Genomic DNA, 22822 nt, shown 5'->3' with positions numbered 1-22822 from the left:
GGTAGCATCAGCACATCTGAACAAAGAAGGAGCAGGAGGGGTCCCACATACCAGCCTTGGAAGCCTACAGCTCATGGGGAGGTACCGGAATATTTGGCCAAGAAAACTGTGTGTCCAGTGGAGCTCAAGAGCATCCAAGCCTGGGAGAAGATGAGGATTTTGTTTAACTTCCCTAGCAAGGGGTGATAATGCACAGGGAGGTGGGACCACAAGGCAGGAGGAAAAAATGAAGTTAAGGATGTGGTAGCGGGGCTAGAATGGGGCAGGGGGACGGTGAATCACTGCAGAACGGTGGCACCCCAGGCCTTGAGCATCAGCCTGCCACCAACGAAGCCACCAGCTCTATACAGGATTCCCAGTGTATCCCTTGCTATCCAAGCCTGCAGCTAAACCTCCATCCCACTCCCTCCCCAGAGCCCTCCCTATGGAATGCTGGCGGGCTGCCCTTCCCTTCCTGCTCCCCTAGACACAGCACAGCCCTGGGAATGCCAGGCAGGCTGAGCAAAAAGTGATTTAACATGCTCCTCACTGCCTGCCTGCCAAGAGCATCAGATGGATGACTGTGCTCTACGGAACATGCTGGCCCTCTGCTCCTCTGCTCCACTCGTGTCCAATTCCTCATCACAGTTACAGGTTCAACCCCACTTTGCTTGTTTTTCCCTACTTTTTGAGGAGAAAGGGGTGTTGCACAGTCAGTCCCAGCCTCTCTCAGAGGCAGAAAAGTCCCCTCCTGTCCAGAAAGAAGGGACTGGCCACCCCAGGCCCATGCCAAGGGCATCACCATAAAGCCCTTCATGCACCCAATGTGACATGCTGGTGTTTGTCCCCAGCTCTGTTCTCTTCCCTGTCCTGCTCTCTGCTGGCCTCATCCTGGCAGGATTTTGAGACCTCAAGGAAAAGCCAGGATTTCCAAACAGGTGAACTCTTCCCATCTGAAGGAGTCATAAATCCATGGCCCAAACACAAGACTTGGGATTTTCCACCTCCCCAGCTAATGCCATAAATTGACTAAATAACCTTACCTGCTCCAGCCTTGCTCCTCCAGAGCAGATGAAGAAGCAGCCCACCCTCCTGGCCAACCCCCACTGGGTTCCAGCATCCCCCCAATAAACAATGACCATCCCCAGTCAAACGGCCAAGCCCCTCCGGCTGCACTGTGCAGGAGGTGGCTGAAAAGTTGCCCCAGGGCCCCTTTCCATACAGCTTTACCTCAGAAAACTCCCCATGAGAAGGTGCTAGGCAGCAGGGAGGTTTACTTAAGAGCTCTATAAAACAAGCTGAGACAACCCCTGCACATGGGCCCCTGCCTACGGAGCAAAGTGCTGACTCAGGCGTCATCTCCTGACCCAGGGTGCCATTGTTCAGAGAGAAAACAGCCTCTCTGGGCTTAAAAGCTAAGCCCCACACTTCAAAGCATCATACACAGCGCACACAGGGATGTCTCCCACCACTCAAACACACCCTGTACCCCAGAGGGTTCCTTTGCTGTCCTGGCAAGGTGTGTCAGACACAGATGTCTGAGCTGCTCCATCTCAGAGAGCAGCAAAAAGCCAGCTGCTTTGGTGCTAGGCTGGGCTTAGTGAGCTAAACTGGCTCCCAGAGCTCAGACAGACTCCAGGGACAGCACAGCAGCTGCACAACCAGCCCTGGGGAGGGATGAGAGGGGAGAGGATGGTTTCTTCAGAGGGCAAGCTGCTAGAGCAGCCAGCCCTATCCTCAAACTGTCTGTGGGGTACAGCTTAGCCTCTCACTTAATCCCCCATCCCCTAGAGCAGGTACTGACAAGCGAGTGTTAAATCCGGCCTGTTAAATCTCAGTGTGAGCTGAAGAGCTCAGTGCCATTCTGCTGCCTGACTCCAGACTGGCTGAGCAGCTTTGCCTCTGCAGGGTTCCTGCTCCAAGGGGCCATGTGATGCTTTGGAAGCTTCTCTGCATTTTTCTGGTGCTCCAAGCCATCGTCCGGAGGCCAGCAGCTGAATGCGAATATCTGCTGCTTGCTTAAGGGTTCTATTGAATCCAGGACAGCCATGTGCCAGCTAGGGCAGATAGCCCCTAATCTGTGATAAGGTTGGAAGGTCTCGGGTCTGCTTGTCAAGGTGAGAAGAAACACTGAGCGATGGCTGATGCTCCTGCCTCAGACAATCCTTTGGGAGTCACCTCTGGGTGCAAACATGCCTGGCTCGAGAGGAGAAGACAGCACTATGAATTCTGAGTTTCAAATGCGGAATAACTACCGGCTTCCAGCCTAAAAAGCCACAAGTGACAGTGAGAGAGACTCACCCACAAAGAAAACCCCCATCACCTGTGATGCAGAAAACTGGTGCCAGCCCAAAAAAAGTCCTTGGAAGAGACCATGGAGGCAGATTTGCCAACCTCTGTGGTTCCTCAAGAAAAGGGTGGAAAGAGTGATAATCTAGGAGCACCCCTCCAGCACATCCCTTCACAAAGAGGATCCTCACCCAGGTGTTCATGGGGCACCTAAGCAACTTTGAATAGCCTTTTCCTGGATGTTGCCCTTCTGATCCTGCCAGGGTTTAGGCTGTAACCATAACCTCTGTCTTCATGAGGTCCCTGTGGGTGGTGGCATAGAGAAGGCATCACACCTGGATCCCATCACGGAAAGGCAGCAGACCAAGAAGAGCATCTCTTAGATGCACCAGCAGTACTTGCAGATGGACTGTGTGCCAGCGCTCGGTTATCTCCCAGCATGGTGATCCCAGGCAAGGGAGAAGAAATGATCTGGGTTCTTCCACATGAGCAACAGAAACTTTTGGAACTGCTTGCCTGTTATTTTAAAGGTAGTTTATTTCCATTTAGCTCAACCCTGTCTTCTTTGGCATTTCAAGATAACCAGCTTGGGACCAGGGTCATCAATGGTGACAGCATCAAATCAGCCCCCATCTCTACCAGAGCCAGGCTCAAAGGTGAGCTGACTGGGAGGGCTGCGGGTGCTTCTTCCACCAATCTCCAAACACCAGGCAGGCACCAGAACAGCTCTGCATGTCTTGGGAACCACAGGTCCCTACAAAGCAAGAGATGGTCCCATCTCCACAAACTCCTGCAGAGCTCAATGCTCAAACCACACTTGTGTCCTCAAGCACACAATGTACTATAACCTCTGCTCTGGGACTGTGAGGCCGTATCAGGAGAGAAACTAAAGTCCTTTCAGAGTCAGCAACCAGACATGAACAAGCTTGGGTTGGGTTAGAAATAAACTACTTTTAACCACAGACCCTCCACCTGACCTCATGGATGTTTGAACTTGTGCACTGACAATGTGACGGGGAAAACTTCTGTGTTGTGCTTGAATAAACCCCTTGTTTCCCATTTCCCTTTCCCCTGTGCGCTAATCCTGTAGCTGGAAATCATTGCCTAAACTTAACAGGTCTATTTTACTTCCCTGCTTTGCTATTCCCAGGCTAGTCAGCAGCAGAAATGTGCAGCAGTGGTCCCAGAGGGCAGAGGAAAATGATGGGGACAAATGGAGCAAAGGGCTTGTGCCAGCGAGGATCACGCGGGGGAGGACCGCGCTTTAGCACATGCTGTCCTGGTCTCTCAAGCATCCCCTTGTGCTCCCCAGTCCAGGATGAAGCACCACCAGTACCTCCCAAGTCAAAAATTATGCTGGCTTCTCACTCTGCTGAGCAAAACAGCTGAGCTGACCCGTGGACAGGGAGGGACGTAACATGGGAACTCAAATACGGCTTCAATTGGAAACGTGGCTAAAAATAGCACCAGGAGTCTCCCATGTTCACCGGGTCTCTCTGGCAAGAGATCAATCTTTCCCAGAGAATCCTGTAAGTTTCTCTCCACTATTCCCATCTTGCCTTTTCCTGAGGCAGCAGAGATGTAACTAACACCAGCACTTCAACTGCCATCAGTAGGTTTCAGAGTTAATCGCTAGTACCTGAGGGCATGGCTCATCCCTCCCAGAACCACCTCTATCCCGTGTGACCCACAACATGACTTGACAAAGGGCAGTCATATAAATATATGTATTTTTTTAAACTTTAGTGGATTATTTTGGGCATAAATCACTGTACAAAGCCCCAGCATGTGACTTGCTGTGAGCCAGTCCTGCCGCACTGCTGGCTGGCTGCTGGGAAAGCCGGGCTAACCAGCCAACCTCATCCTGCCAGAGCCAGAGGGAGATTTGAGGTGGCCATGATACAGGAGAATCTCTAAATGGGCCCCTATTGCTCTAATTGCCCACTCCATTAACACAGAATAGGGCCACTTCCCCTGCCAATGGCTGCTCAAATCCAGGGCTGTGCTAACTGGGAAGACTGAGGATTCTACAAGTAGGATTTTGTCTCTGCCCCATTCTTAGATCCCCATATGCACCTCTTTGCACCCCAGAGCCATATATTAAACCCAACATTTCCAGGCTCCTATCAGAAGAAACAAAACAGGTGCTCAGGTAGATTTTTCTGGGAGCAAATGGAATATATTACATTAAAATCTAATGTAAGTGGGGGGAAGCTCTAAAATTCTCATCTTCAGCCTAAACAGCAGCTGCAACCCTGCCCTGGTCCCTTTTCACTGTTTTTGCAACACTTTGCCTGGATGCTTACCACTCACAGGATGAATCCAGCAGCTCTTGGCTGCCCGAAGGCTTGGGCACAAACTGCTGCCCAACTCAACCCCCAGCTCAGCTTAGCAGAGATAGCTCTGCATGCTTTATTTTGTGATTACAGTGACAGGACCACCCCACCAGTACCTCCTGCTCCCCTCCACCTTTGGAGAGGCCTTTCTTCTCCCACAGGAGCAGGACTTGGGTTTCGTGCTCTCCCCACGTTTGTTTTGATGTGACCTCCCTGAAAGCAAGGGATTAAAACCCAGAGTCCTGCCTGCTCATCCCACCAACCCCCTCACTGATTTCTACACCATTAAGCATGTTATTTCCCAGTGAGCTGAGAAACTGCTGTCCCTTGCCCCAGATTTCAGTGCATTAAGGATGATGCCCCGCCAGCTGCCACGACACTTGGCTTACCAGCCTCTACCACAAAACCTACCAACCCTGTGCATTGAAACATGCAGCTTTGGGGGACGACGGTTTTGCTGGGGGAGCATCAAGCTGAGCTGGGTGTAGGGATTCACTTGACCTAGCACACTTGAGTACAATGCTTCATGCTCTGGCTGGTTTAGTTGCTTCTTAATGAAACAGACTCTGACAATGCTGTTTAATAAGGAGTTACATTGCCTCTGGAGATTCGTGTGAGTAATATGGTGCCTTGACACGTGAAAGGCATATCCCATTTGCTCTGAAACAGTGCACCAGTGACAGAAGGAGGCTTGAGGAAAAGGTTTTGGCTTATTCCCCATCCCACCCTGCCCTGGGGGTGCCTGTGGGGGTTTGGTGAGCTGGTGGAGTGCTCTGACCTGATAATGAAGGGTCCTCTGGTCTCCAGGAGTTTCCGTTCACTGCTGAAGCGCTTGAGCAGGTTGATCATGAACTTGTGAAAGTAGGAGTTCATGGTGGGAGTGGAGGGTGAGCACTCCAAGCCTTTCATGCCTGGGGAGGCAGGGAAGAGCAAGTTAGAGCAGCCGGGGCCCTCCTGCCAAAGCAGTTTCAGTCAGAGAGCAGACATGCAAAACATGGACACAGCTCTTGGCACGGGAGCTTTAGGGTTTGAAACAAAGATTTCCAGGCCTCATATAACCTTCATCTGCTCAGTTCAAGCGGCTCCAGCCCTGCCACAACTCTCTCCATCCCAGTGGAAAGTGTCTTTTGATGATCCCAGACCCTGAAGGAGCACATGGGGGTGAAATGAGCTTTATGGGCAATCATTCCAGAGCCGTTCAGCTTCAGTAGCTGATAGCAGAAGAGGTGCCTGAGGCTCTGCATCAACACGCAATCCCATCTCCCTGGGTATGGCAGGTACACTCATCCCCAAAACCAGATTGCTAGTGACTTGAAGAGCCTTTAATTCAGCCCCACAGGCCCCAGATACTCCGAGCCCAGCATGCACATAGCAGCATCACACACGTTCAGCCCTGGATCACAGATGGGGGCCATCGGTTTATGCCTGGTGACACGATTTCCACTGAGTAGGAGTCACTTGGTGCAACAGTGTCACACACAGCTTGCCCTAGAGCTATCACAAAGTCCTGGTCAAACAACAGAAGAGCTCCAGGCTTAGAGACTGTATAAAAAAAATGTGGCTTTTTTGTTCTTCATTTGCAAATACCCTTTTTAACAAAAGAAGCTGAAGGTAATTAGAGTGGCCAGACTCTTGAGCATGGAGGGTGTGGGAAATGCCCTGACTGGAAGGAAAGGATTGGGTGTGAAAGCAGAGACAGCGTGCTGAGGAGAGCCTCAACAAGCTCTGACATATCCAGACCCAAAGCACTTCCAGGTGTTTTCATCCTTTCGCCTTAGGCACTTTGTCTGGGACCGGAGGATTTCCAGTGGTATAGGGGAGGGACGCCCTGCACCCTCTTGTCACACAGAGCACCCAGAGGTGGCAAGCCTCTGCTCACAGCCTCTGCCAAGCAGCCAACATACCCCTCTGCACCTCTCAGAGCCATAAAATCACTTTTGAGGGACTTCTATTGCTCATTTAACAGCAAACAGTGCTCCAGGTTGTAAGGGGCATGGGCTGCTGCAGGACCTGCTTGGTAAGACACCCTGACTTGAGTCTTTGTGGGGTGGGTAACCAGGGAGGACTGGCAGAGGAGCATCTCCAGCTCAGGGTACACAGTGAGCATTAGCAAAAAATACCCCTACAGACCCACAAGTTCAGGGAGCTGGCAGGTAAAGACTACTTTTCCCACAGCAGCACTCCAGGGGAGGTGGTTTATTCAGAAGAACAGCTCTCAGAGCAAATGTTTGGAGAGAGAGTTCTAAAGGTGACTTTGCAACGAGGGGTGCTCCCTCCCTTAATTTCTCCTTCAGAAAGACAACATCTAACAGTGGTGAGGACGTAACCCAGGACACACGAGCACACCTAGGCTATTCCCCCCATCCTGAGAACAGCCAGTATTTCCATCAGCTCGCTGATGGGAACCTGAAGAGTTTGATTTATGTATGTTGTCTGCTTCTGCCGAGACTCAACAGAGCATGGAGCAGCCAATTAAAGATGCAATCAAGCTGCCAAAGCCCAGGAAAGCTGATGAAAGAGCAACTGGGCTGTTTTCCACCCTGGCTGTCCCACTGATACAGGTACAGGCAGGGCAGCTTCCTCAGAATCGGATTTAGCATCCAAGAGGACATAGCCAAAGAAAAATGAAAATGAAACAGTGGATCATCTGGACCAGAACCTGGAGTCTCCTCCCCATCAGTCGCATGTTCACCCCCTCTCGGTACATCTGAAACCTCAAGCCAGGCTTTGAAGCAAGCATCTCCCAGAGCACAAGTGTTTGCCGTAGCATCGTGTTTCCCCTCAGCTGTGGGAAAGATGATCTGGGCAAAAAGAAAAGAGGATCTGAGCCAACATGCTCCAAAACAAAGGTGTGTTTGTTCAGAGGCAGGGAGCACCCAGCACGAAAATACAGCCATGCACCACTTTCTCACTACAGCTGCTCAGAAGCAGGTTGGAAGAGACATGGTCTGGACAAGGGGACACAGAGCAGCCCATGGTGGCTGCCTATCTCTCAGCCTTGTATCTCCCATGGGCAGAGCCTCAAAAGCAAGCTCTGGTTTTCCTTCTGGTGGTGAGAGGAGGTGAAGAGCAGATGGAAACTGCCTTTCAAAGCTGCAAAAGTGGTATTTTTTTGCCTATTTTGTCAGGAGCGCTGAGGCATCCAAACCAGAGCTGCACTGCAACCCAAGATTCAGCAGCACACCTTCATCCCCACCAGCAAGTAATGCCCCAGCACTGTCGCTTGTCCAGGGGAAGAACTGATCTGTGAATTTCTTCTTTCTTGAGATCCCCAAAATTGGCTCTCTGACCCTCTGCCCAGCAATGAGAACATTGCCGCCAGGGCTGATGTAACCTGGCAGGAGCACAGGCAGCAGCTCCTGCCCAGCACTCCCTCTGCATGGCACAGACAGTGTTGCACTTTACCACAGCCTCACACATCTTCTGGTGACAGCCCAAGCCTTTATATATCCTAAAACACATCCCAAGGGAAAAACAGGAGGTGGTAGTAATTTCTCTCCTCCCTGGAAGATCCATCATTCCTGTTGCTGGGGTGCTGGCAGTGGTGTGCACTGAACAAAACCCAGGAGGCTAGGAATGCCAGTGCAAGACAAACCACCCAAAAGAACCCTCAAATAAGTGCTCCTGACGTGATGCAGCGTCTCCTGTCTCTCAGACTGGAGACTCAGAAAGACCATCTGGGTCAGCCAAGTACCGAAAAAGCCAGAATCACCTTAGGAAGCAGATCCTGGCTACAATCTGTAGGACAACCAATCTCCAGTCCTGCTGATTTCTTCCATCAACTCACTACCAAACCACCAAGCCTGGAGGAAGCCAGGCAGTGGTCAGGAAGCAAGGAGGGACGGGGACACAGAGATGACAAAACCAAGTCTCATCCCTGTATTTTTTAGGAGAGCAAAGTGCTATGATGGTCGTCCCATTCCAGGAAGCTGATCCATAATCATCCTTTGCATCTGGGAGCACTGAGACCAGACTCCAAAGGCATCATTTCTCCACCCCTTGGCCACCTGGTGTTCAGTGAACCCCTTCCCACTTCATGTCCCTAGGGGAGGTTGCTGCCACAGCACACTCCCTGGAGCAGCCTTCCCAGTGCTCTCCATGGGTGATGCTGGCGGTGAGAAACCAGCCTGCAGGAGTCTTTCAGGCTGAAAAAGGCTAAACCAAACCTCAGCTGGAGTTGCAAAACCTCCCAATCCTCCAAACTTCTTGTTTGCTCTGTGTTTACAGGATGCCTGGAAGTGGCTGGCACCTTGCTCTCGTGTAACCCTTCCTGGTGTAGCCCGAAGCTCAGCACAATGGCATCTCTGGCTCAAAAGAATCAGAGGAGCAGCTTGTCAAGTGTTTCTATGAAGCACGAGAGACAAGCAGAGAGAAGTGTTAGGAAAACTGCTTAATTAATTGAAGCTTGCACCTCTCCCCCTTTCCCTGAAGTGAGACTTTGCAGATCCGTAACCTGCCAGATCAGCTGTTAACGTACCCGGAGAGGGGCTGGTAGCACGTCACGGCTCTGCTGCCTGGGTTTTTTAATCTGGCATGGAGCAGGGAGCTGAAAGAAGAAAGATCCCTGCTCAGAATGATGAAACTCAGCCAAAATATCCACTATAATAGGAATAAATGAGAATTCTGGTCCCATGGGAACATCAGAGCAGCGAAACAAGAGTTGGCAGAAACAGGCTACAAAAGGCACATGGAAATTGCAGCTCCATGGCTGACATGACCACACAGCCAGGAACCTCGTCAACAATTAGAGCATCCTCTTGCCAGCAGGTAGAGAGAGGGGATTCTCCCCTCTGCTCCTCTCCAGGGAGACCCCCTCTGCAGTCCTGCATCCAGCTCTGGGGCAACAACACAAGAGGGACATGGAACTGCTGGAGCGAGTTGAGAGGCCATGGAGATGGAGCTCCAAGGGCTGGAACACCTGTGCTTGTAGACAGGCTGAGAGAGCTGGGCTTGTTCAGCCTGGAGAAGAGAAGGCTCTGGGGAGACCTTGGGGCAGCTCCAGGCCTCTTCAAGGAAAGGCAGTGCAGGGCTTGTCTCTGCCTTCCTGAGATCTGCACATCTCCTTCATGGATCTGCACATCTCCTCATGCGATCTGCATGGGATCAGTCTGAGGAGACCTTAGAGGAGCTCCAGTGCCTGAATGGGCTGACAAGAAACTTGGAGAGGGGCTCTGGACAAAGGCTCTGACAAGGGGAGGAGGTTGACATGAGCTCTTAGGAAGAGGTTCTTCCCTGTGAGGGTGCTGAGGCCCTGGCACGGGTTGCCCAAAGAAGCTGTGGCTGCCCCATCCCTGGCAGTGTTCAAGGTCAGCTTGGATGGGGCTTGGAGCAACCTGCTCTAGTGGAAGGTGTCCCTGCCTGTGGCAGGGGGTTGGAACTGGATGAGCTTTATGGTTCCTTCCAACCCAAACCATCTATGATTCTACGATCCCAGGATGCCAGGCTAACAAATACTTTCCCAGGCAAGCTACTGCTTCTTGGATTACCAAAACCAGCACCGGCATTAGTCCCCCTGACCCGCGGGTGCTAGCTCAAGCACAGCAAATATCTGCCAAAAGCCCTGCTTCATCCCAAGTGCTCACCAGCGATTGATGCCGTTCCCATCACTCGCATGGACATGCTATAGATCAACTGAGACAGGCAATTAGGGATCTATATTAAGACCCTTATGAATACATGTTGTACAGCAGCCTGGAACATTCTGCCATCTGGCTCCTTGATAGGCTGAGCCATCTTAAGACCTACAGTGGCCGAAGTGTTCCCAAATTGTGCCAGGGGCGCCTGACAGACCCTGACATAACTTGGATTTTTCTGCCTCAAACACAAAGCACCAAACTTCACCCTGATATACAATGCAACTTCCACTAATTTACCATAATTGGTTTCAAACTGGTCTTAATTAAAACCAGCATGGACTTGCTTAACTCCATTTAGACCAAATTTAAATAAGATTGGACCAGGACTGATTCCCTTCTGAAGCAAGCTAAAGCTGGGTAAGCTGGTTAGAGTCTCCGCATGGGAATTTGCAGTGGTTTAAGCTAAAATAATTTACCACAATCCCTAACTGAAGCAATTTTAGCTCAGATATAGGGAGGGGAAGCTAAAAGCTGGTGGGGCCAAGCATCCTTCCCACCCGAGCATCAAGTTTCCTGCTCAGCTCAGAGAACGAGCTCCCTCAGCTCTTTTGGGAGCAACAGGATAAACCCAGCAGCAACCGGAGCTGGTCCATGAGCCTTCAACCCGCATGGGGCTTGGCTCTGCCAGATGGTGCTTGGAGAAAACCTGGGCGGCGACGTGGGAATCTGCGCAGCATCTCCCCTCTTCCCGGGCAGCCTTCCCCAGGATGTTTTGAATTTCAGCTATTACAAACACAGGGCGGTGAAGCCTCATGGAGTGGGATAAAAATAGAGCTGTAAAAAAGGCAAATCTTTCCCCCTCCTGCTTCCCAAAAACCCGGCACATGGTGTAGCTGGAAACAGATGTGAATGTGTCGGCAGCTCAGCTGGGCTTGCAAAACCTCCTCTCTCCAGAGCACAGAATGCTGCTGAGGAAGTAAATCCATTGAAATTATGGATTGCATGGTCAGAGGCTCTGCTCAGCCTGCTTTTGCAGGGCTGCCTGCACACGTGGATGTTTCTCCCCTTCCTACCTGTCTAAAGAGCCATGGATTTGCAATTCCCAAGACTTCAGCATCTTGCTGGCAAGGGGTTCCCCACTGACAGGCCAGGGTGTGTATTTTGATGCCAAATGAGGTTTTTGCTGCACTGATCCTCTGGATGCCCCCACACAACAGAGTGTGGGATTCACAGGAGCACAAGCATACATCCCAACACAGTGGGGGTGTGTGCTTGTACCTGCCTTGGAAGAAGGCAGTAGGCAAAGATCATGCTTCCTAGGAAGGTTAGCAGACCACTACTGGCTCATTTTTCTTTGTTAAGGTGAATCAATAAGCAAAAATGCAGCAGGGCTACAGCTGAGATAACATACAGCAGAAGAAAATAGCCAGCAGAGCTGCAAAAATATGACTGGTTATGCTTGGTGGTGAGTTTATATTGGGCTGAGGCTACTGCATGGAAAGGTGAAGCATATGGAAGAAAACCTGCAAACAAGAACAAGCAGCAATGGGCTTTGTCAGGCCATTTCTGCATCAATATTCATTCATTTTTCTGGTTTCATGGTTCTCATCTCATTCCTCACACCACTCTCCAAATTCCTTGCAACATCCTGGGGAAACTGAGGCAGCTCAGCAAGGAAACTGTATGAAGGGTATACGCTTGGCTAGGAGTGGTCTTACCTACAATTTCAATTCTGCAATTCCAGCTTTTCTTTGGGAAGAAGACGGTGAAGCCACCAAGCACCAGGACGTGAAGCGCTGAGCTCAGAATACTCAGGAGCAACAGGTCTTTCCTCTCATGACTACCTAGCTCTTCCACTCTTGTTCCTGAACTGTTGGAAACTGGCTCCTTCAAGAGTGAGTGTCCATGGTGTGATGCCAGCTGAGTCCTGGCCTTTTGTGGAAAGGGTGAGTAAGGAGAAGTTTCACTTTTATCCTCCCCTACCACTGGAAAAGCCAGTGTGGCAAATCTGAGCCATCTGACAACGGGCCACCTTTTCTCTCCTACCCTTCACAAATCCCTGCAGTCTACACACTCTTGTCTCATGTTTTGAGAGGCCACCCTAACATTTTGCAGACTGTCTAGAGGTGGGACCTTGTCCTACACTGCCACCTCTGCAGATCTATGATTACACAAACGAAGTGAAAGGCAATGTAAAGTGAGTGGTTTGGCTCATTGAGAAAAAAACCCTTCAAAAAGCTGTCAATAGGCAACTCTCTTCACATAATATCTCAAGTTTGGTCCAGGCTCTGGACCTATTCTTGTGCAGGGATATAGCAGGTCAGAACTCAACACACTATGTTTCTTAGGAACTTTTAGCAGCATCCCCTGGAGTTATCCACTGACTCATGGGATATCTATGGACTGCTGTTAGAAACCAGTGGCCACAAGCATGTTAGCATACCCTTGTACAGAGTCAACCTCCCTGTAAACATCATACAGCATGAAGTGCTCAGAGGGTACGCCACCATCCCCAGCAGGAAGCCACACGGGAGAGACTGGACTGAGCAGGAGGAAAGCGCCTCCTGTGAAACAAAGGGTTGTAACCACCTCTCCTTACAAAGCTGTGGAGAAAGGAAGGAAGAGATATGTGCAAGAGCTACCCTGTATGAGGCAGCAGATGCTATTGACATCCTTTTGGAGGGAGCTTCCTCCTCCCATGAAGAGCAGAGCTGGAGACCAGGATGAAGGGTTTGCACCTATGCTGTCACAGATCCTAGAATGGTGTGGGCTGGAAGGGAACGCTAAAGGTCACCTAGTCCAAACCCCCTGCAATGAGCAGGGACACCTTCCACTAGATCTGTTGCTCAGAGCCCTGTCCAGTCTGACCTTGAATGCTTCCAGAGGATGGGGTATCTACCACCCCTAGGCAACCTGGTGCAGTTTTTCACTCTCCTCATTGTAATCCTTGTACGTAGTCTGAATCTCCCTCTTCTAGTTTAAAACCATCATCTCTTGTCCTACTGCTACAGACCCTGCTAACAAGTCTGTCCCCATCTTCCCTATAAACCCTTTAGGCACTGGAAGCTGCTCTAAGGTCTCCCTGGAACCTTCTCTTCTCCAGGCTGAACAAGCCCACCTCTCTCAGCCCATCTCCAAGCAGAGCTGCTCCAGCCCTGAAGCATCTCCATGGACTCCTCTGAACTCACTCCAACAGCTCCACATCCCTCTTGTGTTGTTGCTCCAGAGATGGAAGCAGGACTGCAGAGGGGGGTCTCCTCAGACAGGAGCAGAGGAGAGAATCCCCTCTCCTGATCTGCTGGCCTTGGTGACAGCCACTCTTAGGTCATCTGCTACTTTGTCCCAACTTCTATGGGATTGGCAAAACACTCCCAAAGCAAAGCAGACAGCTAGATTCCCATCACAGAAACCAGAAAGGCATTTGTATCATCATCCCAAACACTGGGAAGCTCTTGGGCACAGCTCTACAGACCTGGTCGCAGAAAAGCAGGCAGAAGATAACCAAGGAGAGACTGATGGAGGCCAGCAGCCAGCCACCCTCTCCCAGAGCAGTCAGAGCAGGTCGAGAGGAGCAATGCTGGGTCTCCCAGGAGGTACTGGCCCCAGCTCATTGTGATGGAGAAGACGTCAAGGGCAGCTGACCTTACATAACTGGAGAACAAAGCAGCTAAATACAAACTGGAGCTGGGAACAGGCTGCGGAAGTGGGACACGGCTTTCCTGACTAATCAACCAGCATCTGAAGGAAACCAAACTCAATGGCAGGGAAACAACTGCATAAACACATCCCAAGGGAAGAAAGGGAGTGAGAGGAAGTGGGGGAAGACCACAGGGGCACCAGCCCCTTCCACCTTCCCTCCCGCCCTCACCACTCGGGTGGCAAAGCCTGGAGCGCAGAGATGGAGAGTGCGGCATGGAAACCTGCCACAACCTCAAGGATTTAAGGGGTGTCCATGCTTGTTTACCAACTGCACACTTGGATGGGCCTCAGAGGTAGGAGGGGAGAGGATGTGACATGGCTTAGCAGCTCTCCTCCCACTGCCAGCTCCCATAGCATCTCCGTAAAAAGTGGGATGAAGGGATGAGAGAAGTGCTGGTACGCTGCAATGCTGCAATAGCATCCTACTGCCTAGAAAGCACTGTCTCAGCCAAGGCGTGCTCACTAGGGAGGTGTGCTTGGTGAACACTCCCATACATCCCAGTACAAAACCAGTTACCCCAGAAAGGTGTACATTCTCTTGCTGGTGCCAGCACCTCGTGATTTTTGCCTGGAAAAGGCTGTACTCACAAACACATTAGCCTGCAGGGCAGTGCTTGAGTTCACTCGCTCCCACTGTACAACACTACCCCCAGACCATGCACAGATGGAGGGATTTCCACTAGCTCCCCAACCCCCAACAACCCTCTGACAAAAAGAGTCTTTTCCAGGAGCCTGTGCTTTTCCAGGCATAATCCAGGAGGCTCCTGGCTCAGCTGTGACACCTCCATTCCCATGGAAGCCTGAGCCCTGCAGCTGATCCAGTCTCAGCCCTTGGTGGTGGGAGCCAGATGGGACCAGGGCCACGTTAAACATTTGAGGCCAATGAACCAGCTCCTTTTCTCCTCCCCAAAACCATCTGCTTTTGGGTAAAAGCCAGTGACCCTGCAAAGCTCAGCCCCAGATAAATTCCTGAAGAAACAATTTGCTGGGGCCTTACAAGGAAGAGGAAAGCAGGTAAGGAAGCCAGAGTCTTAAGACCTGTGTAGGGTCAAGCTGCCCCACACTGGACAGCCAGGCTTTTCAGGCATTACACTTGAATATGTGAAGCCAAGTTGCTCTTCCAGATAGCTAACAGGGGCCATGGCAGCCGTTCGGATCCATGCCATCCAGCATGCTATTTTTAGATCATCCACAAAGAAGGAAACCTCAGACAACCATCAGTGTGAGCTGAACTGCAGCTCCTCAGCTGCTTGGCCAGCACTGCAGGAGCTTCTCCACCAAGGAAGTCTCAATTCTGACAATGGGAGGACAGATGAGACATGCACAGGCCTTGGGGACATCGCCAACATTGCAGCCCTCACTCCTCCATGGCAGAACTAAAGCTGCCAGCATGAAACAGGTGATCTGTAAAAAAGCTTACAACCCCACACCAAACAAGCCAAAACCTGAGCTGACTGCTGGTGCAGACATTCCTAAACCTGGGGAGAGGTGAGTGATTTGGGATCGTCAGTGAAAACAAAGCCTGGGGGACAGAAAGCAAAGCTTCCCTCTCCAGGGGTGATTTAGCAAGGCTTTGTGGCCACATGCTGTACAGGGAGAAGCAGCACGGCTCCATGCTTGGGGTGCAATCCAAAGCTGACATGAAACGTGTTTTTGGCTGTCATGACCTGGCCTGGGGAGTACAGCAGGGAGGTCCTTAAACAGCAAGAGCAGAGGAAAAGGGGCAGCCAAGCAACTGCAAAGGATGAGCCACAGACAAAGGAAAATGGAAAAGACTTCCCGATGTGCTGGGATAATTGTCCTGCTAGACACTCAAGAGAAATGTAGAAGTTCACAGTCAAAGTGGGCAGCCTTGGACAGGTCTGAGTCCTCTGCTGATCTGTATCTGTTCTGGACACCTGGGTTTGCAGCCACCATCTCATCCTGGACTCAATTTAGGGCTCTGAGAACTTTAACAAGGAGAGAGGAGGCTAGCACCCAAGGTCCCCTAAAAATAAGACAGTAATGACACTGGAGAAGGACTTTTTACAACGGCCTGCAGTGACAGGACAAGGGCAAATGGTCTTAAACTGACAAGGGGGTGAGATTGAGATGAGCTCTTAGGGCCGAAGTTATTCCCTGTGAGGGTGGTGAGGCCCTGGCACAGGTGCCCAGAGAAGCCGTGGCTGCCCCATCCCCAGCAGTGTTCAAAGCCAGGCTGGATGAGGCTTGGAGCAACCTGGTCTAGTGGAAGGTGTTTCTGTCCATGGCAGGGGGTTGGAACTGCATGAGCTTCAAGGTCCCTTCCAGTCCAAACCAGTCTGGGATTCTATGACCCCTCCACCCCCTCCTCTGAAGCATCCTGATGCTAAACAGAGTTCTAGATCCCCAAAACATGAGCTAGAGGGAAGAGTGGCAGCCTTGGATGCAGCGACCACGAGATGGTTGAATTTGAGATCCTCAGGACAGTGAGAAGAGTGTGCAGCAAGCTCACTGCCCTGGACTTCAAAAAAACAGACTTCAGCTTCTTCAGGAACCTGCTTAGTAATATTCCATGGGATATAGCCCTAGAGGGCAGGGGGACTCAAGACTCTTGGTTGGTCTTCAAGGATCACCTGCTACAAGCTCAGGAGTGTTGCATCCCAACTAGAAGAAAGGCAGTAGGAGGGCCAGGAGACCTCCTTGGATGGATAAGGAGCTGCTGAGGAAAATTCAAATGAAAAAAGAGCTTTATAGAAAGTGGCAGCAAGGACAGGCAGCCTGGGAAGAGCACAGGGAGGTTGTCCGGGAAGCTAGAGACCAGGTTAGAAAAGCTAAGGCCCAGTTAGAATGAAACTTGGCTAGGGATGTGAAAGATAACAGGAAGGGATTCTACAGGTACATAGCAAATGAAAAACAGATTAGGGAGAATGTAGGCTCCCTCAGGAAGCTCTTGGGAGAACTAGCTACACAGGATTTGGAGAAGGCTGAGGTTCTGAATGACTTCTTTGCCTTGGTCTTCACTGGCAAAGGCTCTGACCGCACCACCCAAGTCTTGGAAGGCAGACGCAGGGACTGTGAGAATGAAGACCTTAGGCCCACTGGAGGAGAGGATCTGGTTCGAGACCATCTTAAAAATCTGAACGTGCACAAGCCCATGGGTCCTGATGAAATCCATCCGCGGGTCCTGAAGGAGCTGGCAAATGAAGTTGCTAAGCCGCTGGCCATCATATTTGAAAAATCATGGCAGTCAGGTGAAGTTCCTGACGACTGGAAAAAGGGAAATATAACCCCCATTTTCAAGAAGGGGAAATGGATGACCCGGGCAATTACAGATCAGTCAGTCTCAGCTCTGTGCCTAGCAAAATCTTGGAGCAGATTCTCCTGGAAGGCATGCTAAGGCACATGAAAAACAACAAGGTGATTGGTGACAGCCAACATGGCTTCACCAAGGAGAAATCCTGCCTGACCAATTTGGTGGCCTTCTATGATGGGGCTACAGAACTGATGGACAGCGGTAAAGCAGTTGATGTCATCTACCTGGACTTGTGTAAAGCTTTAGACACTGTCCCACACAACATCCTTGTCTCTAAATTGGAGAGACATCAATTTGATGAATGGACCACTCGGTGGATAAAGAACTGGCTGGATGGCCGCACACAAAGAGTTGTGGTCAATGGCTCAATGTCCAGCTGGAGACCAGTAACGAGTGCTGTCCCTCAGGGATCGGTGTTGGGACCGGTCTTGTTCAACATCTTTGTAGGTGACATGGACAGTGGGATTGAGTGCGTCCTCAGCAAGTTTGCTGATGACACCAAGCTGTGTGGTTTGGTTGATACACTGGAGGGAAGGAATGCCATCCAGAGGGACCTTGAACCGCTTGTGCGGTGGGCTGATGCCAACCTCATGAAGTTTAACCATGCCAAGTGCAAGGTCCTACACCTGGGTCAGAGCAATCCCAGACACAGCTACAGGTTGGGCAGAGAAGAGATTCAGAGCAGCCCTGTGGAGAAGGACTTGGGGGTGTTGGTTGATGAGAAAATGAACATGAGCCAGCTTCAGTGGGCGCTTGCAGCCCAGAAAGCCAACTGCATCCTGGGCTGCATTAAAAGGAGCGTGACCAGCAGGTCGAAGGAGGTGATCCTGCCCCTTTATTCTGCTCTCGTGAGACCTCACTTGGAGTATTGTGTACAGTTCCGGCGTCCTCAACATAAAAAGGACATGGATCTGTTGGAACAAGTCCAGAGGAGGGCCACGAGAATGATCAGGGGACTGGAGCACCTCCCATATGAAGATCGGCTGAGAAAGTTGGGGCTGTTCAGCCTGGAGAAGAGAAGGCTGCGTGGAGACCTCATAGCAGCCTTCCAGTATCTGAAGGGGGCCTATAGGGATGCTGGGGAGGGACTCTTCATTAGGAACTGTAGTGACAGGACAAGGGGTAATGGGTTAAAACTTAAACAGGGGAAGTTTAGATTGGATATAAGGAGGAAATTCTTTCCTGTTAGGGTGGTGAGGCACTGGAATGGGTTGTCCAGGGAGGTTGTGAATGCTCCATCCCTGGCAGTGTTCAAGGCCAGGTTGGACGAGGCCTTGGGTGATATGGTTTAGAGCGAGGTGTCCCTGCCCATGGCAGGGGGGTTGGAATTTGATGATCTTAAGGTCCTTTCCAACCCTAACTATTCTATAATTCTATGATAATAAAAGCTGTGCCCTGGTCTGCACCATGGCAGACTTGATCCCCAAAGCTATGCTGAGTTGTGATGGATCTACTGATCTACTACTGCCACAGAGTCTTCTCCTTCTGCCCAAGCAAATCTGACCAGTGCCATGGTGCAACAAAGGAGCCCACGGCGAGGGGTCACTCACCGGAGGAGTTCAGCTGGCCAGCCCTGTCTGGGACCTGAAGCTCCAAGACGCTGGGTTGTGCATCGGAGCTGTCAGAGGCACCATGACCCTCTGTCTGTCCAGCTGGGGAAGAAGCAATCTCAGCCAGCACTTCCAGGTCCTTCAGGATAACCTGCGGAGAGATGAACAGCATGGGGTGACCTTTTCTGCCCAAACCCATGGCTGGAGACAGTGAGATGGGAAGCAAAACCCAAATCCCAGCACATCAAGAAAACTGAAAGGAAAAAAAGGGTGCCTGTGAAATTCAGAGTGGAAGTTTCAAATTATTGCAGAGGGGATGTGGCAGGAAAGAGAAAAGGGGAGGGGAAAAAGAGAGTTGTGAAATTAAACCAATGTGCATGAGGAGGCCTGGGTTTTCCTTCCCCCCCCCCCCCCCACTTCATAATGCCAGGTTTGGGATAAGCCCAGCAAAAGCATGAGAGCATGAGGGCTCTTGGGGACATACATCAGTATGCCCGCCCCTGTACCTCAGCTCTCCCTTTTCAGGGCAGCATCTCAGAGTAGACAGAGCTTGCCATTTGGACTTCATAGCTTTCCTTCCAGAAGTCACTGAATTAATCTATATATAGCATCTCTGGACAAGTTATTACAGGGTCGGTTGGGTTTTTTTTGTTGTTGTCAACCCTTCTCATGCCTCAGGCTATTCTGGGTCCCCCTTCATTCAAATGTCCTTGGGTCTAGATGTTTCATCAGCCATCCCTGATGCTCTGAGTGTGGCAGAGCTGCGCAGAGCAGAAAGGCTGCCAAAAAGGGCAACTGCTACGTCTAAGTCACCAGAATCTAGCGCAGCACTTCCCCGTCACCCCTTCCCCATCAGCACAGTGTCCTAGGTTTCCACATGTTTCTCACAAGGCATCTTTCTGAGGAGCTGCAGTTATATGGGAGTTTTAGCTCTGAGTTAAAAAAAAATACCCTTAACCCTGAGAAACAAAATCTAATTACATATTTTCTTTTCTTGATCATGGAGAAACATGATCAAAACAGAAAACAGGACCCCTGAATCAGAAGGAGGAGGTCCTAGGTTTTTGATCAGGCAGCATAGTGTATACTTGGGAAGACCCTGTGCCTATAAACATAATGAAGTCCCAGCCTACAGCTCCTGGGGGAGGAAATAAAATAACAACTTGTACTGCTATCCCTGAAGAATACAGCACCTCTGTGATGCTGTAAAAAATGGGACCTTGTGGCTAGCACAGGAGGTCACTGCTATTGCCAGCCTTCATATTCATCCAGGGAAGGGAGTCTGTAGTTGCTGGCAGAGGAAGGACCTTGGTCCCATCAGTGGCTCAGACAAAGCAACGCCGATGCTGTTTTGTTCCAAGCAGAGGATGCCCCTGAGCAGACCTCATGATGGGTCTGGGCTGGGCACAAATCATCCCTGCTGCCTTCCAAAGCATATAAAGTCATTTGTATGCTGTAAGGCTGGATCCTTAATCCAATCTCCCAGAGCTATCTGAGACGCTGCTTTGGCTTGGGCAGGCTGCCTCAGCAGCCGTGACCAGCTGAGAGTATGGCTGGACTTCTTTGAGCTTTGGAGAGATTAAGGGGTGTCCCCCCAAACCAGCACATAGGTCACAGGCAGAAGGTGGAAAAAGCAGCATGGGCTGAATTTGGTGACTGAAAAGCATAGAAGAAATAAGAAGCAGGAGGGATGGCTCCATAAGCACCTGGAGGAAGAGGAAGAGCAGGCAGCCTTGGTTTTTCCAGCCGTGGGAAAGAGGCAGGGAACTCTGGCTCCTGCTGCTCCTTCCCTGCAGGCTCCGGAGGGGGTTCCCAGCCAGGGATGAAGGAAAGCCAGGAGTGCTTGGTATGCACTGCACATCTCTGTGCTAAGCAAAGCTGGAGCTGGCGGCTGGCTTTGTGCGACCCAGGAGGCTGTAAGAAAGCAATATCCTGCCATTGCCATAGCAACGAGCTGGCTGCACCAGGAGGGAGCTGGTCCCATCGGTCAGGAGCCCAGCAGCTGTCAGACCCAGCACTGCTGGAGCACAAGGGCCAGAGCCATTCCCAGCTATTGAGCAAGGGCATGATCCCAATGAACAGCCCAGAGTAGCTGCCACCAAGGAGGTTTTCCTGGTAGTGATGAGATGTAGGCTGGTGTGCCCCTGCTCCAGGCTTCCTGAATTGGAAATAGCAGGGAAAGCAGCATCACAATGGATGGGGAGACCTGGCTGACACTGCAAGCCATTCTGAGCACTGTGATGGAGCTCTTTGCACAGCTGGAGGATGAGGAGCACGTTTTCAGTCAGTTATAAGCTATTACAAATAAGCAGCTTTCTCCTTGCTGGGAATGGGCAAGATTTCTCCCTGTATTGCCTCCAGAGCAGGAATTTTAAGGGCACACAAACCAGCCAGTCTCTCCTTAGCTGTTCCAGATCTAGGTCAGGTTAATTTGCTGCTTGTTCTGGTTGAATGGAGCAGAGACTGGCTCTGCCAGTGGTGGTGCAGGGGAAAAGCAGCATCTCAATGGCGTGTGCTGGATGGGATGCACCTCTTGCGTGCAAAGCATCGTGTTGATGCTCCCCGAGGAGTTTGCCTCTGGCCAAAATGCTGGACTGGCCTGGAATGTTGTAGAGCAAGGGGGAGTGCTCTCAAATCTGCTACAGACCCTTGCAGAGCGAGACTCAGCACTCTGCAACGTAGCTGGGGCTGCAGCAGCAGGTCCTGGGGCACAGATGAGGGCAAGGATATGGACTGAGCTCCTGAAGATGCTGCCCTTCCTTACTGGTATTTATAGCAATGTCTCAGAGGGTGAGGATTCCCTCGGCAATAAAATGGGGCACACAATACCAGGGGCAAGGTTGTTCCTGCCAAGAAGATAGGAATTCAGCTGATCGTGCTACCAAGAGGGAAACCAAGAAGGTTTAGGGCTGCAGAGCACTTTTTCAAGGGGGATCAGCCGCCTTATATCAGGGAGGCTGTAGAAAAACCCACAGCATTACCAGCCTGGCAATGCCACAGGAGTGACCTGGTGGGGACCAGGAGAGGTGAGGATGCTGTTGGGTGCTTCCTGCTGCTCCATCACTCAAATGCAGCTGCTCGCTGTGGCAGTGTGCACCGAGGCTGCCACAGAGGACTTCACTTGTTTTATCTCTTTCCTTCCTCCAAACATTTTAGCCATAGCCAGGGGAGGGGAGTTGAGCATGGCCAAGCAGCCCCAAGGCCAAGAGCAGCCAGCAGCAAGGCTGGCTGAGCCCCAAGGACACAGTGTGAAGAGCAAACTTGTGTCCCCCCTGCCTCCCCAAGCTTTAAAGACAGAAAAACCACCATTAATCTTCTGCACTGATTTATCCACACCTCTTTTCAGGTCCTCAGCACAGCAACTTTTGTCTTCTGATCTTCCCAAGACTTCCCCCACCCCCTCCTCTTTACAGCCACCAGCTTTCAATCTGCGGCCAGGAGCAGAGGAAAGGCAGTGGGGCTGGGGGCTTCTCCTCCCCTTCCCTCCCCAGGGAAGATCCTGCCAGGCTGTGCTGACACATTCTCACACCATCAGGAAATATAGCAGACACTGGGAGAAGAGGGGTCATTTGGTAACACAGCCACAACCACCTGAAACCAACCTGAAAACTCCGTCTTCCCTCCTGCTTTCAGAAATCCTCCCTAGGAGGCATTTCTTCATGCATTAGAGGGCAAGAAAGGAGGCAGGACAAGGTCCAGCCAGTGGGTAGGGCTGCAGGAAGCTGGAACTCCCCTGGAACATCCCTGTGGGCACACTGTGTGGGGCTAGATACCTGCAACCCCTTTGAATTCAGCTCTCAGAGAGCCCCAGAGCTAATAATATGTAAAGGGTTTATTTTTATTTGCTACCTGTCTCCATCTAGCATCTCCCTCTGCACCCTGAGAAGCCAGGTACCCAAAGCCAAGCTCACCAAATTCCACATCCTACACCTTCTCCTCTCACACTGAGCCAGCTTCCTAGGCCACAACTGCCTGTCCTCCACAGCAGGTGGGTTTAGTCTGCTCCATGATTTCACCCAGGAATGCTCCAGGCATCACTTCAAGCCCAGTCTGCACCTTATGGCTAGTGTTTGGATATACATACAAACCGTATATGCATACATAAAAGCAAGCCATGCA

The 22822-nt window shown here is 51.1% G+C and overlaps 1 protein-coding gene across 1 annotated transcript in view; it reads right to left on the bottom strand.

Annotated features, from left to right (window-relative positions):
- The window catches only part of VAC14 (VAC14 component of PIKFYVE complex), a 65188-nt gene that overhangs the window by 16197 nt on the left and 26169 nt on the right, over window positions 1-22822 (bottom strand). Inside the window, exons 13-14 of the mRNA XM_061375816.1 lie at window positions 18704-18854; window positions 5383-5515 (exon numbers count right to left, since the gene is read on the bottom strand). Coding sequence (XP_061231800.1) covers window positions 5383-5515; window positions 18704-18854 — 284 coding nt within the window. The remainder of the gene's footprint in view (window positions 1-5382; window positions 5516-18703; window positions 18855-22822) is intronic.

Source organism: Neopsephotus bourkii, unplaced genomic scaffold, assembly GCF_033783945.1.
Source record: "Neopsephotus bourkii isolate Nb327-2 ecotype Australia unplaced genomic scaffold, CSIRO-AGI_Nbou_v1 NB_1678, whole genome shotgun sequence".
NCBI lineage: Eukaryota > Metazoa > Chordata > Aves > Psittaciformes > Psittacidae > Neopsephotus > Neopsephotus bourkii.
Note: the sequence above shows the minus strand (reverse complement) of the source record. Positions and strands in the feature narration are given on the sequence as shown.